Genomic DNA, 20,978 nt, shown 5'->3' with positions numbered 1-20,978 from the left:
ATTGCTAAATACTACACATTTACAGTTAAAGCCAGATAATTGGTTTAGGTTTTCCAAATAGCTTGCCTCGGCATATCTTGTAATTACTTCTTGTGTCATCAATTTTTTTCGATTAGTGCCAGAAGTATCGCTTTTTTTGTCGATTAAGGCACCCTTTGTTGTCAACTGACAAATTTTCAAAATGTTTTCTTTCATTACCGTAAGTGTCACCACTGTTTTTGTGTCGGTTGGCAAAATGTCATTGCATTGTTATGTCATTATAAAATTATCAGTGTTTTTTTTCTGTCTCTTGAAGGCGTTTCACGTTTTTTCTATTGGCCAAAGTGACATTATTTTTTTATTTTAAGTCGTTGGTAATGTCTTTAGTGGCAAAATATTATAGAATCAATAATATACGACTATGCCAGTTAATTTCTTGGAGATTGGCTACTGGCAAGAATTAATGACTGTTCTCCTTCTCGATCTTACAACGTCAAGATAGGCTTCCACACTAGCCTGAACCACATACTTGGCTTTTCCTTCGAAGAAGGAAAAGCCAGAAAGACATAAATTTTTTTTTTTTTTTTATTTAAGTATAAATGTTTCCTTTCCTAGCAGAATAGACTCAGCTTTTCTTGTGAAAATGACAAAAAAAAATAATAAAATTGACAGAAACTGAAAATAAGAAAACATAGTTATTTTTTATACTGAACATAGTATTTTATTTAAGTATAAATGTTTGCTTTCCTAGCAGAATAGACTCAGCTTTTCTTGTGAAAATGAAAAAAAAATTGACAGAAACTGAAAATAAGAAAACATAGTTATTTTTTAAGTATAAATGTTTGCTTTCCTAGCAGAATAGACTCAGCTTTTCTTGTAAAAATGACAAAAAAAAAATTAAAATTGACAGAAACTGAAAATAAGAAAACATAGTTATTTTTTATACTAAACATATTATTTTATTTAAGTATAAATGTTTGCTTTCCTAGCAGAATAGACTCAGCTTTTCTTGTGAAAATGAAAAAAAAAAATTACAGAAACTGAAAATAAGAAAACATAGTTATTTTTTATACTAAACATAGTATTTTATTTAAGTATAAATGTTTGCTTTCCTAGCAGAATAGACTCAGCTGTTCTTGTAAAAATGACAAAAAAAAAAGAATTGACAGAAACTGAAAATAAGAAAACATAGTTATTTTTTATACTAAACATAGTATTTTATTTAAGTATAAATGTTTGCTTTCCTAGCAGAAAAGACTCAGCTTTTCTTGTGAAAATGAAAAAAAAATTGACAGAAACTGAAAATAAGAAAACATAGTTATTTTTTATACTAAACATAGTATTTTATTTAAGCATAAATGTTTGCTTTCCTAGCAGAATAGACTCAGCTTTTCTTGTGAAAATGACAAAAAAAAATAATAAAATTGACAGAAACTGAAAATAAGAAAACATAGTTATTTTTTATACTAAACATATTATTTTATTTAAGTATAAATGTTTGCTTTCCTAGCAGAATAGACTCAGCTTTTCTTGTAAAAATGACAAAAAAAAATTGACAGCAGCTGAAAATAAGAAAACATAGTTATTTTTTATACTAAACATATTATTTTATTTAAGTATAAATGTTTGCTTTCCTAGCAGAATAGACTCAGCTTTTCTTGTGAAAATGAAAAAAAACAAAAAATAAAATAGACAGAAACTGAAAATAAGAAAACATAGTATTTCTTTTCAAAAAGACTGTCAATGTCTCTGAAAAGCCAGAATCCATTTGTGTGTAAAAAAAAAGTGTGAACATTAATACAGTTATGTTAGCACAACATAAATTTTGAGGTATTAACAAGTTTATGTTAGAATAAGTGGCAAAATGAAATACTGAGAAATTATTTTAACTTAATCAAATATATGTCGAAGCACATGATATTATCATAGTCAGAACAAGAATCATATGCATAAAGTGATTAAAAAGTATAGGAAACTCAAATAACTGGCTCAACTATGATAGTTGAGCGGCAGTTCACAAATTGTTAAATGATGTTCTAAACAGTCACGGTGTTCTGCTACAAAAAAAGCTACAGATTATCTCTCATTAAATTTAGAAAATCATATAATTTGAATGGGTTCATGGACCAGTATGTTGACCCTGTTTATATGGGACTAAGCTAAACATTAAGATGAGCCCAAAGATTGTCATAGCTAAGGTTATAACAATGGATACACCAGCTCTGTCAATTAAGTGTGAGCTTATTTCTGTTAGACTGATATTGAATAGAAAATAACAAATTACAGCTAAGGTTATAACAATGGATGCACCAGCTCTGTCAATTAAGCATGAGCTTATTTCTGTTAGACTGATATTGAATAGAAAATAACAAATTACAGCTAAGGTTATAACAATGGATGCACCAGCTCTGTCAATTAAGTGTGAGCTTATTTCTGTTAGACTGATATTGAATAGAAAATAACAAATTTTTGTGCATCAGAACCAAGCTAAATCAAGCTGATCAAAGACCGCTGAAGATATAAAACAGAAAAAGACCGAAGAAAGATTTTTATCATACTCTAAAATATTTTATTTGTGTCATAAATTACATTGGAGATTGATAATAAAAGGTTCACAAAAATCAACAAAATTGCATCAAAACAGAAAATAAGCTCCCTACTTTTTAACGAGCTGTATTTCTATTTCAGTATTTAATTCACAATCTTCTAACTGTAAAACAATGGTCCTTATGGAACCCCCACACAAATTCTGTGTTGTTCGTTATTGGATCGTAACTGATCAAAACAAAGGTTCTGGTATAAATTAATGAGGTTGTGGTGCTACCATATAGATTGAGCTAACAGCGGTATAATCAGTCAAGTATTGAAGGAAGAGGATGAATCAATTTTTTTTCTCCAAATATGAAACAATAACAAAAAAATCTAAATTTTTGGATAATCTAGTCACTGTATACAGACTTGTCAAAAAACTATTTGGTACTAAACGAATGGAATCTCAAAATAGGACCTCAGCTACATTCATGATAGCTCATCAGTAATAAGCTTTCTGATCTAGAAAATATTTTCTCTAAAGTTGCCTTATAATTTCTAGGATACGAGATTTAGAAAAATTATAGGGAAAGTTTTTAGTGTGATTTTATAGATTTTTTTTTCGACTTTTTATTTGCTCCAAACATTCGTAATTTGAATGATTTTTTTTTTGAAATTTGACTGTATTTTGATCGGCTTGCAATATGCTATTTTTCTTCTTCAAAGGGTGTTTCTTTTTCTAGCAACTTTATTGATGCTGAATGAAATCACCAAATCTCTTCCTAAGGTTGGCTTTCTGGGAAATATATCCTGCTGGCGTGGTGGTTCACCAAAAAGAAGAAGATATTCTGAACAATTGAAAGAGTATGCGAGGCTTTTTTCCTGACTTATTTAGTATCTTCCTACATATTCATTTCCATTTTATCTTAATTTTTTTTTTTTTTTAATTTAAGTATTAAGTGCTGTATTGGTTTCGGAACCAAAATTCTATACAGGCTGAATTATGTCTTTTATTAGCTGTTTTTAGTGTCGTAGGAGGATTTTTTTTTTTTAAATAGAAGGATAGCGAGGAATTAGAAACGGTTAATAGGGGGCTCAGGGGGATAACGAATAATAACCAACTTTTTATTCTATTGTACATACCAACCCACAACATTTTTTTTTTCTAACAAGACCCTTGTTATCAATCAAATTACTAAATAATTTTATATATATATATATATATATATATATATATATATATATATATATATATATATATATATATATATATATATTATATTCATTTAAATTAATTTATAATTTATAATATATAATATAATATATAATATATAATATAATTTATAATATAATTAATTTAAATTAATTTATTTAAATTAATTTAAATTAATTTATAATAAAAGAAATAACAGTGTTTAGAAACGTAGGCGACATATTTGGGCATCCTCTCCTTCAATCCCTTAATTTTTACAAGTTTTTATATGGGCCTATAATCATCCCAAACTGTAAACACTTCCCAATGACAAAATATAATATTAGAAACTTGAGACACAAGCTTAAATTATGATTCCAAGTTCTGAATATATATATATATATATATATATATATATATATATATATATATATATATATATATATATATATATATATATATATATAATATATATATATATATGTATAAAGTATTTATACACAAATATTAACCTTTTTAAATCCTAAATCCAATTAAATTTCAGAGAAAACTTCCATAGTAATCGACCATTTTTTTCCTTGAAAGCTATTTTAAATCACTTTGCAAATTTACGGCGTTGATTTGCAAATTACTTGGGACATTATTGACATCCACTGGGAAGGGGTTTTTGAAAATATCCACCTTACGTGAGATCTTTTTGAAATCAGCAAAACGGTTTTCAAACTAAGGTTGAAAATGTATTAAAGTCCTTTCCATTTTAGTATTTTGCCACATAAATTTTATATAAGCTTCTTCTATTGTTGCTTTGAAATTTTGAAAATGATCGAGCGTTATTATTGCATCGATATGTTTGACAAATAATGTTAGTTCCATCTCAGATGTCTTAACGTCTGAATATAACTGGCATATAAATTTATTTTTTGCTTGTAAACTTATATTGAGAAGGTTCAGTTCTGTAGTGAAATCAGTTAAAAACCTAAAATCTACAACTCACTGGTAGTTGGGCCAAGCGGCCTAAATTCAGGTCGAAACTGGATTTGATAGTTGTAAAGTTCAATTATTACCTTTCCTTTCATCTCCATGAACTTACAAATTTCTTTCTTTAAATAAAAATATCATTGAAGCACTGAACCTCGCCTTAACCATCTTACTTCATAGTAATAGTTACCATATTCAGCTTCCCCCTCTAACAAAAACTTTTTAAACTGGCCATTTGTGAGCCCATTTTTTCTTATAAAATTAATTGCAGATATAGTGGTATCAATTATTTTTCTCCACGATGAATCCTTGCAACACAATGCTTCTTGATGGGCAGTAAAGTGAAATGTATATGGAACTTCAGGTCCAGACTCTAAAAGTTTGCTGTTGATTCTTTCAGCGACACCTTTATTATGACGGCTCATGTTTTTTTGCCGTCCATGGTGATGCTGTTTAATTTATCCCAGCTCAAGCCACATGAAACCACTTGTTCCAAGTGGTGAAATAAATCCTCTCCCTTTACCGTTCCATTAAGACCGCATATTTTAAATGACTCCTCATATAAATGAAGGTTTTCGTCAATACCTCGTACAAGCATTTGGAGTTGTGCCGTGCCCACACGTCTTTCCTTTCGTCCATCGCAAGAGAGAAGTATGTAAAAAACTGTGTTTTGTCCTTAAGTTGTTCACACAAGTTAGGACCCAAGTCTTCAGTGAGTTGGGTGCAAGTTCTAGCAGAGAGATAAATGTTTTCAAAATATTTTCTGTTTCGGGCATACTTCCTCCGCAATAGCTAAGACAAATTGTTTGACAAGTTCGCTGTCAGCAAATGAGTGACCACGCTTTGCTATTATTTCTCCCAGTTTGTAGCTGGCGACTATAGACTATATTACTATATTTACTATATAGTTATATAGTTATATACTATATTTATATTTTATACAAAATTTACTATATTTACTATATATATTTTATTATTTTTTTATTTTATTTTTATATTTTCTTTTATTTTTATTATTATATTTTTAGTTATATATTTACTATGTTTACTATATTTTCATAGACTATAGACTATATTAGACAGCTGATATGCTTTTGTCTGTCATAGCTTTAAAGGTTTTCTGCTAATGTTCGAATGACGATTTCAAGTTTTTTGTCAAAATTCACCTTCAAGACAGTCAAATTTAGTTTGTGCTCGGTATCGTAATGTCACTTCAAGTTATATTCCTTTACTAAGGATCTACTTTTGGTCAGATTAAACACAAGGGTTTTTCTTTAACTTCAATAAGAAAAAAAAATTGCCCATTCTTCATTCAAAATCCGTCTTTCATCAACGATCTTTCTTTTTTTAGAAGCCGTCTTGGGTCTATCAATCTGAAAAAATTTGAAATAAGACATAATAATACTAATCATAGTTTATCTCTTACCGACAAAAACACAATAAAATTATTAAAATGTGGAGTAAAAACAAATAAATACGCAAAAAATTCTAAACATAGAAAAAGCGAAAAACGATTACTATAGAAATTTTTTTTACATTAAATAAACACACACACATACAAAATAACGAACTATAGAGAATAAAAGAAAAAAAATCAACATTAAATAATTCTATATATCTATTTGCTTTTACGGAGCCTACCAGCCAGTCTATCCCTTTGTCATTGTTCCAGTTCTGAGGGAATGTCTTGTTGTTTGATTTAGCAAAGTGATTGATGCAGTCAAAGTCACATGGACTCTAATTACAATTGTAATTAGAAGTAGTTGGGGTTTCAGTCACAAGTATTTGCAGTTGCAAGTAGTCACAAATTCAAACAGTTAAAGCTGTCATAGCTAAAAAAAAAGTCACAATAACAGTTGCGCTAATTGCATAAGTAGTAGTTGTAGTAACCCCCAAAGGTTCGAATTGGTTATTGCTTTCAGCTGTTCCTCAGATATTGTTCATATGCCCTTTTGACAACCTGCATTCATGGAGTGCATTTTGATTTGGTTCAATATTCACTGCAATACCCCCTATTAGTTTCACCTTTATGCCCTTAGCCATCCCAGATATATTGCAGATAGGCCATTTTAACATCCATATTTAGTTATAACTTCCCTTCGACAGGTCATGAAGCTTCAACTTAATACCTTTATCTATTCCTAAGCTGTTATAATATGCTCTTATTTCAAACTTGGATTCACGTAGTGTCTTTTAATGTAGTTCAACATCCCCAATAATATACTCTGGGTGTTCCAGTATGCCCCCTTTTCTACCTAGCAAATTACACATACACTCCTTTTAAATCTGGATATGTGTTGTACCTTATGATTTAGTTCTACTCGTCTGGTTTCCCTAAAAGTTGAAACTTAAGACCTTATTGTGGTCCTGAGACATTGTATCCATGCTCCTTTGACAACCTAGATGTAATTAAATTCTTTTGATGAAAATTACCTTAATAAGAAGAAAAAATAACCTTCGCTTTTGAATATGGGCGTCATCTGGTACATACTAGGATATGTCCCAGTGTGTATCATGTTTTATTCTCCAACTATGTACTAGATGAAACCCATCTAAAAAATCAGCCGTTTTTTTTCCTCTGAGTATTTTGCCGCAAGGTGGGATGAGATAATTGGCTTAAATTTAAAGCACTAAATTTTACTGAACTAAAAAAGAATAAACAAAGAAAATACAATAGCAAAATATTTTTAGAGATGTTTCCCAAACTTTGAGGTAGGTTTACTCAAAAAAAAATTGTAAAATACTAAAATAATTGTTCTGAATAATTGAACATCAAACTAACTATGCTAATCGCGTTTACGGATTTTTCCAAGAATTTAGATGGCAGACTGCTAGATGACACCTCCTTTCACTCCGTCGCGTATTGGTATGGTGTGTAATATGATCTGCCAGATGTTTTGCTGCGAGGAGATTAAGGGTTATGCCTGGACCCCTCGCGGGCCACATACGGCCCGCGGGCCATGGGTTGTCGACCTATAATATAGAAGGTGGATGGAATAATTTTAGGAAAACAATTTTGCGAACTTGCTGATTGTATTTCAGGGAAGAAAGTTAGGAACTCAGCTAGGAATATTAGTGTAAAAGCTTTATGTTTAATACAGAGGCGCCATTTGGACCAAATCTTGGGTGGGCATAAACTCCATGTTGGGCCCCCCACCCCCGACTCACTTCGTGTCGCGTAATCATCTAGGAAATGGGCATTTGACAGAACTCGAGAATTTTATTATGTATCTTACCTACTTTCAAAGTTTACAATAATTAATAGCAAATAGCGTAATTACCCCAAGGGTCGTCAAGTAACTACGCTCTTTGGTTAATAGGCGTGCAGTAATTTCAAATCAATTGGAGAGAATGGATTATGTTGGACATAATGGATTATTATGGCCGGCAAAGGGCCCTTTGTGGTGGAGGCTTGGGCCCCCTGGAAAATCTGGGGTGGGCATTTGCCCACCTCTGACCCCCCCCCCAAATGGCATCTCTGGTTTAATAGAGAGGAGAAGGAGCTTGTAAAAAAATTATCTGAATTATATATCATATGAAAACAAGATGAATGTAGAGAAAGTGGAGAGAGCATTAAAATATGAACTAACGAGCCGTGAAGTGGAGCCCAAAGATAAAATTGCCAAAAATCTTGAAGATGCAGCTAGATGGCATAATAGTGAAATATCGTGCTGTCATGTTAATAAATTGAGAGGGAGTGGTCAATCCGGACTTTTCCCAGTTAAATATGAGTTAATGATATTGTATATTTGCTACTACTGCTGCTAAGAGCTCACCGCAGCACCAAGCCACCTGATGCAAAAACAGCTAAGCACGCTTCTCCTCCATCCCAATTTAGTCAAAGCCTTCCTGATTACTCCTCCCACCCCAACCGAGGACGACCTGCTTTCTGTTTAGCCAGAGACAGTTGGCCAATATTGACAAACTTCAGCAATCTTTCATCCTTCATCAGTAGAACGTGTCCTAACCTTCTCAACGCTTCTGTCTTCATAGCCCTACAAAGCAAGATCGAACCACATTTTTCGAACAGCCTACTGTTTGAAAAACGTTCAGTCAGCCGGGTGCTGAGAACAATCCGTAGGCAATTTCTGTGGAAAGCATCTAGCAAACCTTCATCCGCTTTTTGGAGTGCCTATGCTTTGGAACAATTTTTTGACCACTGTCATCACTGTAGCTTCCAATATTATCATCTTGGTTTGCAGACTTATCTTTCTATTCTTCCAAAGTATTTGAACTGTTAAAAAAAACACACTCTGAGCCTCGGCTATTCTGGTTTAAGATCTTCATTGCTTCCACCGTCTTTACTAGCAATACTACTGAGCTAAGTGAAGCTGTCCACCTGATCAATCTTTTAGTACCCAACATCACCTTTTCATCTTCACTTATTCCTAGCCTTAGTGACTTAGTCTTCTTAACATTAATTTTCAAACCTATTATAGCACCAAGAATTTGCAAAATCACTTAAAGTTCATTCATTTTGCCCAAACTATCATCTAAGATGCTTACTTCATCAGCATAATCTTAGTCTAGGAGAGTTTTTCTTCCCTATTTCATTCTGTGTTTTCCCATTACCTTTCCTGTGCTCCTTAAGACAAATACATAAGAATGACTATATAAAGGGGGATAGAACACAACCATACTTAACTCCATTTTTGATACAAAACCATTTGCTAACCTCTTTTCCTACCTTAGTCGCAGAAGTGTCATTCATTTATATAGCACTGATCACTTTAATGTATTTGGCTGGAAAACCATATTGGATAAAACATTTGCTATAGCTCTTCTATCAACAAAATCGAACACTGGATCATAATCTATAAAATTTAGAACCAAAAATGCCTGGTAACTCGGGCACTTTTCAATTATTAACCTAAGAGCGAAAAGTTGGTCGACATATTCTTCACCCTTCTTAAAACCGCAGTATTTTAAATATTGCAGATGCGTCCGTTTGACGATCTGATTGCACAATGCCCATATTAAGTTTCAATTTATTTTCATATCACCCTTAATATTTCCTAGAAATTCCAACTTACAGCTTCAGCTGTTTCTTAGAAACTGCAGATTTGTAAGTTTAAGAGCCTGGATGCGCGTACTGTATTTGGATTTAATTCAACATCTCTCTCAACATCTCTTGATAGTTTCAAGATAATATTCTCAGCCATTCCTGAGTCAACGCATATGTGCCCTTTCACAAGTGCACTTCAATGTCACTGAAATTTTTATCAAGATGCACTTAGCCACTCCTGAGGTATTGTAAATACGGATTTTTGGCAACCTGAATTCACATAGTGTCTTTGACTTAGATCAACATAAGCTGTTCCAAATATATTGCGGATATTTTCTTTTTACAAGCCGGATGCACTTAATTTCTTTAGATTTAGTTCAGCATCTCTTTCCGCTTTTCCTGAGCCTTAAGCCTTAAAGGCTCTTGAGGTATGTAGGCAAATGTTGTCAAACAGTTCGTGGTAACGAACTGTAGTAAGGAGCGATCCGGCTCAATAGTAACCAAAACTCTAAAAAATTGAATTTTGATATCAATAGCTACATCAAAAGAATCGCATTTTAATGCTGATTTTAAAAATATAAGGTTCATCAAGTTTAGTCTTACCCATCAAAAGTTACGAGCCTGAGAAAATTTGCCTTATTTAGGAAAATAGGGGGAAACACCCCCTAAAAGTCGTAGGATCTTAACGAAAATGACACCATCAGATTCAGCGTCTCAGAGAACCCTATTGTAGAATTTTCAAGCTCCTATCTACAAAAATGTGGAATTCTGTATTTTTTGCCAGAAGACAAATCACGGGTGCGTGTTTATTAGTTTGTTTTTTGTTTTTTTTTTTCTTTTCCCCAGGGGTAATCGTATCGACCAAGTGGTCCTAGAATGTCGCAAGAGGGCTCATTCTAACGGAAATGAAAAGTTCTAGTGCCCTTTTTAAGTGACCAAAAAAATTGGAGGGCACCTAGGCCCCCTCCCACACTAATTTTTTTCCCAAAGTCAACGGATCAAAATTTTGAGATAGCCATTTTGTTCCGCATAGTCGAAAACCATAATAACTATGTCTTTGGGGATGACTTACCCCCCACAGTCCCTGGGGGAGGGGCTGCAAGTTACAAACTTTGACCAATGTTTACATACAGTAATAGTTACTGGGAAGTGTACCGACGTTATCAAGGGGATTTTTTTGGTTTGGGTGTGGGGTTCAGGGGAGGGGGGTATATGGGAGGATCTTTCCTTGGAGGAATATTTTATCGGGGAAGAGAAATTCAATGAAAAGGGCGCAGGACTTTCTAGCATTAGGCTACTATAAAAAAAAAACAATGAAAATATAAACATGAAAAGTTTTTTCAATTGAAAGTAAGGAGAAGCATTAAAACTTAAAACAAACAGAGATTATTACGCATATGAGGGGTTCTAAAAATACTTTAGCATAAAGAGCGAGCTATTTAGGAGGAGATAAATACTTCGCTCTTTATGCTAAAAAATTTTTAAGTAATTTCAACTATTTATTCTACGGCCTTTCTGATTCAGGGGTCATTCTTAAAGAATTGGGACAAAACAAGATTTAGTGTGAAGAGCAAGGTATTAACGAGGGGACCAACCCTCTCATATATATATAATCAAAAATATAAGTATATAAAAGTTTGTTACGTATGTTAATTCTTAAGTTACGTATTTTGTTTACTAATAAAAACGTTCATTAAAAATTAAAAGATCTAGTTGCCTTTTTAAGTAACAAGTTTTTTGAAATGAAAGTAAGGAGCGACATTAAAACTTAAAACGAACAGAAATTACTCCGTATATGAAAGGGGCTTTTCCTCCTCGACACCCCGCCCCTTGCGCTAAAGTTTGATTCTTTCTCGCAACCCTACTTTTTAAAACAATAAAAAACTTTAGCGTAAGGAGCGGGGTGTCGAGGAGGAAAAGCTCCTTTCATATACGGAGTAATTTCTGTTCGTTTTAAGTTTTAATGTCGCTCCTTACTTTCATTTCAAAAAACTTATTTTTTTTATTTAATTAGATTAAGGACTGACACAGGACTGAAGTTTTGACACAAGAATTACTATATAAAAATGGAAGGCCGAGCTATGAGACAAACTATAATAAGAAATGAAGATGTAAGTGTAGATCAGTCCCAACCTCAAACAAACCCCTTTACACACGGTCAATTTCGATCTACGCATGACAAAATTAAGATATTTATTTTGTTTATCGTCCTTTCATATATAATCATAAGTATGCTTTAATGACCTTCTTAAGAAATTTGACTATAAGTCTAACCAGAGGTGACATGGCAAAATAGCATTTTACCATAGTGTTATTTTGTTAGCCATAATGCGTTTAGTGTTTTTCGACTTAATTCAATATTGTTAATTAAAATATTAGCCTTTATTTTAGTATCTTTAACCGCTCTTGATATATTGCAAATTAGCCCTTTTGAAGACCTTGATGCAAATATATCTTTTGACTTAGTTCAATATCCCCTCAGCTTTCCCTGAAAGTCTCAACTTAATATCTTTAGCCGTTCCTCCGTTATTGCAGGCAGTTCTCTTGAAAACGTGGATGCAAAAGGCTGCTTTTAATTTGGTTTATATTTTCCTCAACATTTATTGATTGCTTTAACTTAGTATCCATATCTCTTCCTGTGATGTTTCAGATCGCCCTGTTGACAAACTGGAAGCACATAGTTTGTTTTTATTTAGTTCAAAACCCCAACAGTTTTAACTTAGTATCCTTAGCCATGCCTGAAATATTGCAGACATGTCCCACTGACAACTTGACAACTTAAGCTCGCCCTGAGATATTCTACATATCTCGTTAAGACAACTTGGTAAAACTAATTTTATCAAATGTCTCCGGGACTGGGAGGACAGGCAGCTATAAGGTTTTATTTTAAAATTTGTTTTTCAAAAAATTGCTCATGGCTAAGAATAGTGAAATAGTTCCTGACAGCGAACTATAAGTATGGAGTGACGCGGCTAAATAGTAACTGAAAGTCTAAAAAACGTAATTCTAATACCAATATACCGTGTACCAAATATCAAAAAATACCCAAAAGATACCATATGCCAATCTACCAAAAGAATTGGCTCACAATTTTGATTCCAAATACATAATATTCATTAGGTCAAATGCTACTGATCAAAGGCTACAAGCCTGAGAAAATTTGTATGATTTTTGAAGAAGGAAAAACGTCCTCTAAAAGTTGGGGATTTAATTAAGTAGCACCATCAGATTCAGCGTGTCAGAGAGTCCTAATGTAGAGGTTCAAAGCTCCTTTCTGCAAAAATTTGGTGCTTTTTATTTTTGGCAGAAATAAGACCATGGATTTTTGTTTCTTTGTTCTATTGTTTTTTCACAGGGATGATTGTATTGAGACAATGATCCTAAAATATTACCAGAGGACTCAATATGAAAGGAAATTAAAAGTTCTAGTGTGCTTTTTAAGTGACGAAAAAATTGGAGGGTAACTGGCCCCTTTCCCACGCCTTATTTCCCGCAAGTCGTCTGTTTCAAATTTTGATATAGCCATTTTGTTCAGTATAGTTGAAAGGTCTAATAACTATGATGTCTTTGGGGATGAGATGATCCCGCAAACGGCGAAGAAAGGGTCAAACTTTACGAAATTTGTCCATTGTTTGCATATAGCATTTGTTGTTAGAAAATATAGGAACATTTTTCAGGGCGGGATTTTTTGGGGATGGTTTTTCTACGAAGAAAATTTCCGATTTGGATTGAGGTTTCCGAGGGTAAACTTCCCAGGGAAAATTTTTCACGGGGGATTTTGCCATAGTCTATGTTTAAAATTCGTTTTATTTGTCTTAATTTGTCGTTGGCGACCCCATTTTAGCTGTTGTGATGCTCTGGGATATTGTCCATGGGAACTTTCAGGGAGTCGGAAATTTTGGGGGGAATTAACATGGGGAAATCTTACAGCAGATATTCTTACTGGGGAATCATCACCAGAAAAAATTATCCACACAGAAATTTTCTGCGAAGAAGCATTTTCCATTGGGGAGGGGGGCGAGGGTTCCAGGAAGAATTTTCAACACAGGAGAGTTTACACCATAACCTGAAAAACAATCAAAATTAAATAAAAGATAATTTTTTTTGCATGGGATTTTTCATCTGCATGGGAGTATTCACAGTGAGGATGGAAGTGTGCAGGGGTAGTTTTGTGAGAGGAAAGATTTTACGTGGGAGCAACGTTCTATGGAGGAATTTTTCATTAGGGGTATTTTCCTAGTGGATTCCCGGTATTATTTGAAAAAAAAACGATCAGTAACTAAATACAAAAGAAGAAGTTTTTTCCCCTGAAAGTAAGCATCAACCCTGAAAATTAAAACGAACAGAAATTATTCCGTATATGAGAATAGCTTGAAGCAAGGGGCCCGTTTAGAATCAGAACCCTTTTTAGAAATTAAATAAAAAAAAACAAGTTTTTTGAAATGAAAGTAAGGAGCGACATTAGAACTTAAAACGAACAAAAATTACTCAGTATGTGAAAGGGGCTTTTGCTCCTCGACACCCCGCTCTTTACGCTAAAGTTTTTTTTATTGTTTTAGAAAGTAGAGTTGCGAGAAAGAATCAAACTTTAGCGCAAGGAGCGGGGTGTCGAGGAGCAAAAGCCCCTTTCACATACGGAGTAATTTCCGTTCGTTTTAAGTTCTAATGTCGCTCCTTACTTTCATTTCAAAAAACTTGTTTTTTTTATTTAATTTCTGAAAGTTTTTGAATTAATGCATGTCTGATTTTGGCTCTCCATACATAAATTATTAAAATGAAATTTGTATATTAATTCTTTTTTTTGGCTAAATGGCTTTCTCTTAGTTTTGATCAGACGATTTTGAGAAATAAGGGGTGGGGAAGGAGGACTAGTTGCCCTCCAATTTTTCGGTTACTTAAAAAGGCAACTAGAACTTTTAATTTTTAACGAACGTTTTCAGTAGTAAAAAATATACGTAACTTAAGAATTTACTTACGTAACAAACTTTTATATTCTTATATTTTTGATTATATATATGAGGAAGTTTGTCACCTCGTTAATACCTCGCTCTTCACACTAAATCTTAAGTTGTGTCCCAATTCTTTAAGAATGATCCCTGAATCAGAAAGGCCGTAGAATAAATAGTTGAAATTATTAAAAATAATTTAGCATAAAGAGCGAAGTATTTATCTCCTCCTGAATACCTCGCTCTTTATGCTAAAGTATTTTTAGAACCCCTCATATGCGTAATAATCTCTGTTCGTTTTAAGTTTTAATGCTTCTCCTTACTTTCAATTGAAAAAAAACTTTTTCATGTTTATATTTTCATTGTTTTTTTTAATGGTAATGCTAGAAAATCCTGCGCCCTTTTCATTGAATTTCTCTTCCCCCATGAAATATTCCTTCAAGGAAAGATCCTTCCATATAGCCCCCTCTCCTGAACCCCACACCCAAACCAAAAAAATCCCCCTGAAAACGTCGATACACTTCCCAATAACCATTACTGTATGTAAACATTGGTCAAAGTTTGTAACTTGCAGCCCCTCCCCCAGGAACTGTGGTTGGGTAAGTCATCCCCAAAAACATAGTTCTTATGGTTTTCGACTATGCGGAACAAAATGGCTATCTCAAAATTTTGATCCGTTGACTTTGGGAAAAAAATGAGCGTGGGAGAGGGCCTTGGTGCCCTCCAATTTTTTGGTCACTTAAAAAGGGTACTAGAACTTTTCATTTCCGTTAGAATGAGCCCTCTTGCGACATTCTAGGACCACTTGGTCGATACAATGACCCCTGGGGAAAAGAAAAAGAGAAAAAAACAAACAAATAAACACGCACCCGTGATTTGTCTTCTGGCAAAAAATATGAAATCCCACATTTTTGTAGATTGGACCTTGAAAATTTTTCTATAGGGTTCTGTGATACGCTGAATGCGATGGTGTGAATTTCGTTAAGATCCTATGACTTTTAGGGGGTGTTTCCCCCTATTTTCCAAAATGAGGCAAATTTTCTCAAATTTGGCTCGTAACTTTTGATGACAAAGACTAAATTTGATGAAACTTATATATTTAAAATCAGCATAAAAATCCGATTCTTTTCATATATCTTTTAGCATCAAATTTCCGTTTTTTAGAGTTCCGTTTACTATTGAGCCGGGTCGCTCCTTACTACAGTTCGTTACCACGAACTCTTTGATACTAAAAAACTGTAGCCTGTTGAGAGGAGTATAGAAGAGGGAGCGACCCCCCTCATACACGGAATAGTTTTGTTTGTTTTAAGTTTTAATGTTGATTCTTACTTTCAGTCGAGAAAAATATTTTTTTTTATTTATATAAAACTGAAACGAGCAGAACCCTCACAAAAACAATTTTTTCAAGAACAGACGTAAAATCTATCCACTGAAGATAAATGTTAGAAACTAACTATACTAACTATACAATAATTAGTTATAATATCGTTATACTATATAGCTATATTTACCATATATACTTTATGAGTATACTATAGTTATATAAACTAACTATAGAAACTAACTTATGTTAGAAACGTTTCAATGACAAGACTTGTAAGCTGGAGAAAGTCAGTTACAAACCGTTGCAGGGCTTAATATTTTGCCACTCATTAGCTCATTTTTCTTTTTCTTGGTCACTTACTTCCCTGTCTTGATTACGATATTTTTTCTCCGAAGTGTTTTTGTGTTAACACTGTAGCATTGCATGTGTTTACTATATTTGTGTTTACTATACTTTGTTTACTATTTTTGTTACTATGTTTACTATATATGTGTGTTTACTATTTTTTTATGTTCTTTATCGTGCTCCGTGGTTTGCTTATTTTTTCATAATAATAAATAATAAAAATAAATGGATAATAAATTATTACATTTATTTTTAGAGAGTTGCTGCTGCAAGAAAATTTCAATCTAAAGGTTAAAAAAGCTTAAAATTTAGTGATCCCTTGCCCTGTTTTTTTCTTGGTCTTCTATGTCTTTGTTTTTCTTTTGCTTCTTTTGCACACTAAGTTAAAACGCTATGAGTTTTTATCGTTTTCTTTAACTCCACTGTATCGTTAATTCTTTAAAATTGAGCTATAAATGGTAACCTAACTTTAATTCTTCTATTTCAGAAGGATATTACAACAAGTAAACTCCAACCTGAACAATCGTTTAACTTTTGATGGCGGTGGAGGGCGTTCCCTTCAGCCAATTTTTGAAGTTTTGAATTTAGTGGATAAAAAGTTTCGCTTTAAACGCAATCCTGGTAAGATAACTTCCAGGAAAATCAATAAGTCCAAATTCAATGATGCAGAAGGTAGTAAATCTTACATCCAAGCCATTTCTGCAACTCAATATGTTGATATTGAAGAAACAAGTGAATTATTGCAGGAGTTTCTGGGCTCAGCAGTTTATACCAATAGTGTCTCTATAGTAAATGAACTGGAAAGGAAAAAAATAAGTTATGAAGATAGTAAAACAACAGAAAATCAAAGATTATATCTAGTGAATGAATTTGATAATAAAGAAGATATCGATATATACATGAGTGAAATTAAGCCCAACATTAAACCAAAAAAATTAGAAACTAAAAAGCATCAATTTAAAAATGAGTCTAGTAGCATTAAAAATTTCAACTTCATAGCACTGAAGGATGAACACAATAACAAACAGAGAGCACAGAATCCAAACACAGTAACAGCACAAACAAGTATTGAGGACAAAAGCGTTGTTAGTGCATTCAATGTAGTCAAGAAATCGAAAAAAACTCCCAAAAAATTAACAGCTTTGGGACTGATTTCCCACCCAATAGTCTTTCCTGTTAACATAGTAACAAAAATTGATCAAACAAAAAATGTTGAAGATTCAGAAACCGACAGTTTAGATCCAGTACGGATAGACGAGATGCTGAAAAAATCAAATAAACGCATTAATGATGAAGATAAGCTATCATATGAGGTTGAGGCAGACTCGAACTACGACGATTCAATGAAGTATTTTACCCTTCGTTACAACCGGTCCAGAGTTGAGGCCCATAAATATTGGAAATACATTGGTAATATTACATCGACACTGAACTTTAACGTTGTTATCTGGCCAACAGGAACGTTATCAAGTGTAGCAAGAAATAAAGCCATGTATAAGGTTGTTACAACGTTGTTATCCCCCTTTGTTATGGAAGATAAAAGCAAAGATAAGTGCCTAAGTGGTTTAGAGTGTATAATCCTCCCAGAAGGAATATTTAATGTCTTAGAGGATGCAAATTGGAATAGAACGAAGTGGAAAACGTGTTGCTATGGCCTTTCAATAGATTTGATAATTAAACTGTCAAATGACTTAGGTATATCCTTCCAACTTTATTTACTTGAAGGCTATCGATCTACTCGGACGGAGAAGTTGATTCGAGAGATAGAGCGTGGTGTGATACATTTAAGTTTCGCGCCATTAAATCCGTCTTCCAGTCGTTCAAAAGCAATAGACTTCAGTGTACCATACTTTTATTCTGGGCTTTCATTTTTAGCCAATATTGACAATGATGATGTGAGCTTACTTGCATTTCTAGAACCATTTAGTATGGATTTATGGATTGTGATTTTTGTCAGTTTGAACCTGACTGCAATTGTGGTGGCAGTTTATGAGTGGCTCAGCCCATTTGGACTCAATCCTTATGGGAGACAAAGAACGAAAAATTTTTCATTAGCTAGTGCATTATGGGTAATGTGGGGACTTCTCTTTAGTCATCTGGTGCAATTTAAGGCCCCTAAATCCTGGCCAAACAAGTTTTTGATTAACGTTTGGGGTGGGTTCAGTGTCATTTTTTTGGCGTCATATACTGCCAATATTGCTGCCTTGTTTGCTGGAATTTTTGCTCACGGTCCAGTTACAAATTTTGGAGATGCGAATGTAAGTGCCTAATCCTTTTTAAATTTTGCTACGTTTAGAGTCTCTATCTCAATTAGAGTCATTAGAAATTATGAACTTGGATTTGGTGTTAGATAGATCTTCTAAAAGCATTCAATAAATATCCTTCATCTGATTCAAAAAGCGAAAAAACAAAAATCCAAAAGATTAGTCAAAAGAAAAAACTACAAAAGAGAGTAAAAAATGAAACAACCTGGGGTTGTAAAATGAAGTTAACTGCTTAAAGCAGTATAGGTTTCAGGGATAAAAATCTCAGAAAACTTGAAGGGATCGCAGTGTATGGTCAGAAATGAAATGCAATGAGAGATTTCACCTAACATTTTTAATTTTGTCTCTATACATAATTCCTCATATCTTTTTTAATACTATTAGTGATGAATATTTGATGTCTGAGTTGCTGCTGCAATAAAATTTCAATCTAAAGTTAAAGAAAAAGTTTAAAATTTAGTGACTCCTTGCCCTGTTTTTTTTTCTTGGTCTTCCGCATCTTTGTTTTACTTTTGCTTCTGTAGTTCATTTAGTATTTAAGTTGTACCATTACATACTAAGTTAAGATGCTATGAGTTCTCTTTTTAGTTTTCTTCTAAATCCACTGTTTCGTTCTTTGAAATTGAGCTGTAAATGGTAACCTAACTTTAATTCTTCTATTACAGAAAGATACTACAGCAAGTAATCCAACAAGGTGGATTATGTACAGATTCTAACTTATGTCTTACCCCATGATAGTGCCTTATTTTTGCAGAATGCCGGAAAACTGAAAGTCCTGGGGTTGAGTTGCAGTGGGGTTGAGTTGCAAGAGGGTTCAGTTAAGTAGGGTTCAGTTGAACGAGGATTCAGTTGTACGGAGGTTCAGCTGTACGAAATTTGCACGGGGGGTTCTGTTTCATGGGGGTTCAGTTACAAGGGTTCAATTTTTTGGGGTTTAATTACACGGGTGTTCGGTTTGACGCACACCATTTTGTTCAGTATTGTTGAAAGTTACAATAACTATGTCAATGGGATGATTTGACTCTTCAATATCCGGTACTTACGCTAAAGTTTGAGCTTTTGTCTGAATTCTAAAATAAGACTCCTGAAACACAAAAGCCATGTAGTTAGGATCAGAAACCTTCTTAAAAGTCCTCAAAACTTTTTAGCATAAAAAGAAGGTTATTGAGGAAGGATCAGCACCCTCTCCCTAATAAACGCAATAATTTCATTTAGTTTTAAGTTTTGATGTTGCTCCTTACTTTCAGTAGAAAAAACACTTGCTTTTAATTTAAATCTAAGAAAAATCTGTTGTATATCAAACAGTTCGTGGTAACGAACTGTAGTAAGGAGCGATCCGGCTCAATAGTAAACGAAACTTTAAAAAATAGGATTTTGATACTAATAGATACATCAAAAGAATTGGATTTTTATGCTGGTTTTAAATATACAAGTTTCATCAAATTTAATCCTACTTGTCAATAGTTACGAGCCTTTCCATCAATGCTGGTTGTCAAGTTATCTTTCCATGGAGGAATTTGTCACGGGGTGAGAGAATTTCCATGAAGGGGGCGCAGGATTTTCTAATATTATTTAAAACACAAAAAACAATGAAAAGATTAATATGAAAAAGTTTTTTCAACTGAAAGAAGGAGCAGCATTAAAACAAAACGAACGGAAATTATAACGCATATGAGGGGTTCATCTCCTCCTAAATACCTGCTCTTTACGCTAAAGTATTTTTAGTAATTTCAACTATCTCTTCTACGGCCTTTGTGGTTCAGGGGTTATTCTTAAATAATTGGGACAAAACTTAAGCTTTAGCGTAAAGAGCTAAAGCTTTAAAGAGGGAGCAACCCCCCTCATATACGTAATAAAAATATACGAATATAGAAGTTCGTACGAAAGTTAATTCGGAAGTTGCGTATATATTTTTTATTAATAAAAACGTTCGTAAAAAATTAAAAGTTCTAGTTGCCTTTTTAATTAACGAAAAGATTGAAGGGCAACTAAGCCTCCTCCCCCGCTCCTTTTTTCTCAAAATCGTCCGATCAAAACTAAGAAAAATCCATTTAGCAAAAAAAAATGCAAATTTTGTTCTAAGTATTCATGTGCGGAGAGCCAAAATCAAAACATGCATTAATAAAAAAGTTCAGAAATTAAATAAAAACACAAGTTTTTTAACTGAAAGTAAGGAGCGACATTAAAACTTAAAACAAACAGAAATTCCTCCTTATATGAAAGGGGCTGTTCTCTCCTCCACACCCCGCTCTTTACGCTAAAGTTCATTTTATTGTTTTAAAAAGTAGAGTTGAGAGAAAGAGTCAAACTTTAGCGTAAAGAGCAGGGCGTTGATGAGGAAGCAGCCCCTTTCATATACGAAGTAATTTCTGTTCGTTTTAAGTTTTAATGTCGCTCCTTACTTCCAGTTAAAAAA

The 20,978-nt window shown here is 33.3% G+C and overlaps 1 protein-coding gene across 6 annotated transcripts in view; it reads left to right on the top strand.

Annotated features, from left to right (window-relative positions):
* Nucleotides 1–18,578, top strand: part of LOC136032754 (uncharacterized) — a 112,139-nt gene extending 93,561 nt beyond the window's left edge. For all 6 annotated transcript variants that reach the window (XM_065713100.1, XM_065713101.1, XM_065713097.1 and 3 more), the window contains 2 exons: nt 3,252–3,372; nt 16,786–18,578. In XM_065713100.1, coding sequence (XP_065569172.1) covers nt 3,252–3,372; nt 16,786–18,568 — 1,904 coding nt within the window. In that variant the 3' untranslated portion in view covers nt 18,569–18,578. The remainder of the gene's footprint in view (nt 1–3,251; nt 3,373–16,785) is intronic.
* The last annotated feature ends 2,400 nt before the right edge of the window (nt 18,579–20,978 follow it).

Source organism: Artemia franciscana, chromosome 11 (genome assembly GCF_032884065.1).
Source record: "Artemia franciscana chromosome 11, ASM3288406v1, whole genome shotgun sequence".
Classification (NCBI taxonomy): Eukaryota; Metazoa; Arthropoda; class Branchiopoda; order Anostraca; family Artemiidae; genus Artemia; species Artemia franciscana.
This window is presented reverse-complemented; position numbering and strand designations above follow the sequence as displayed.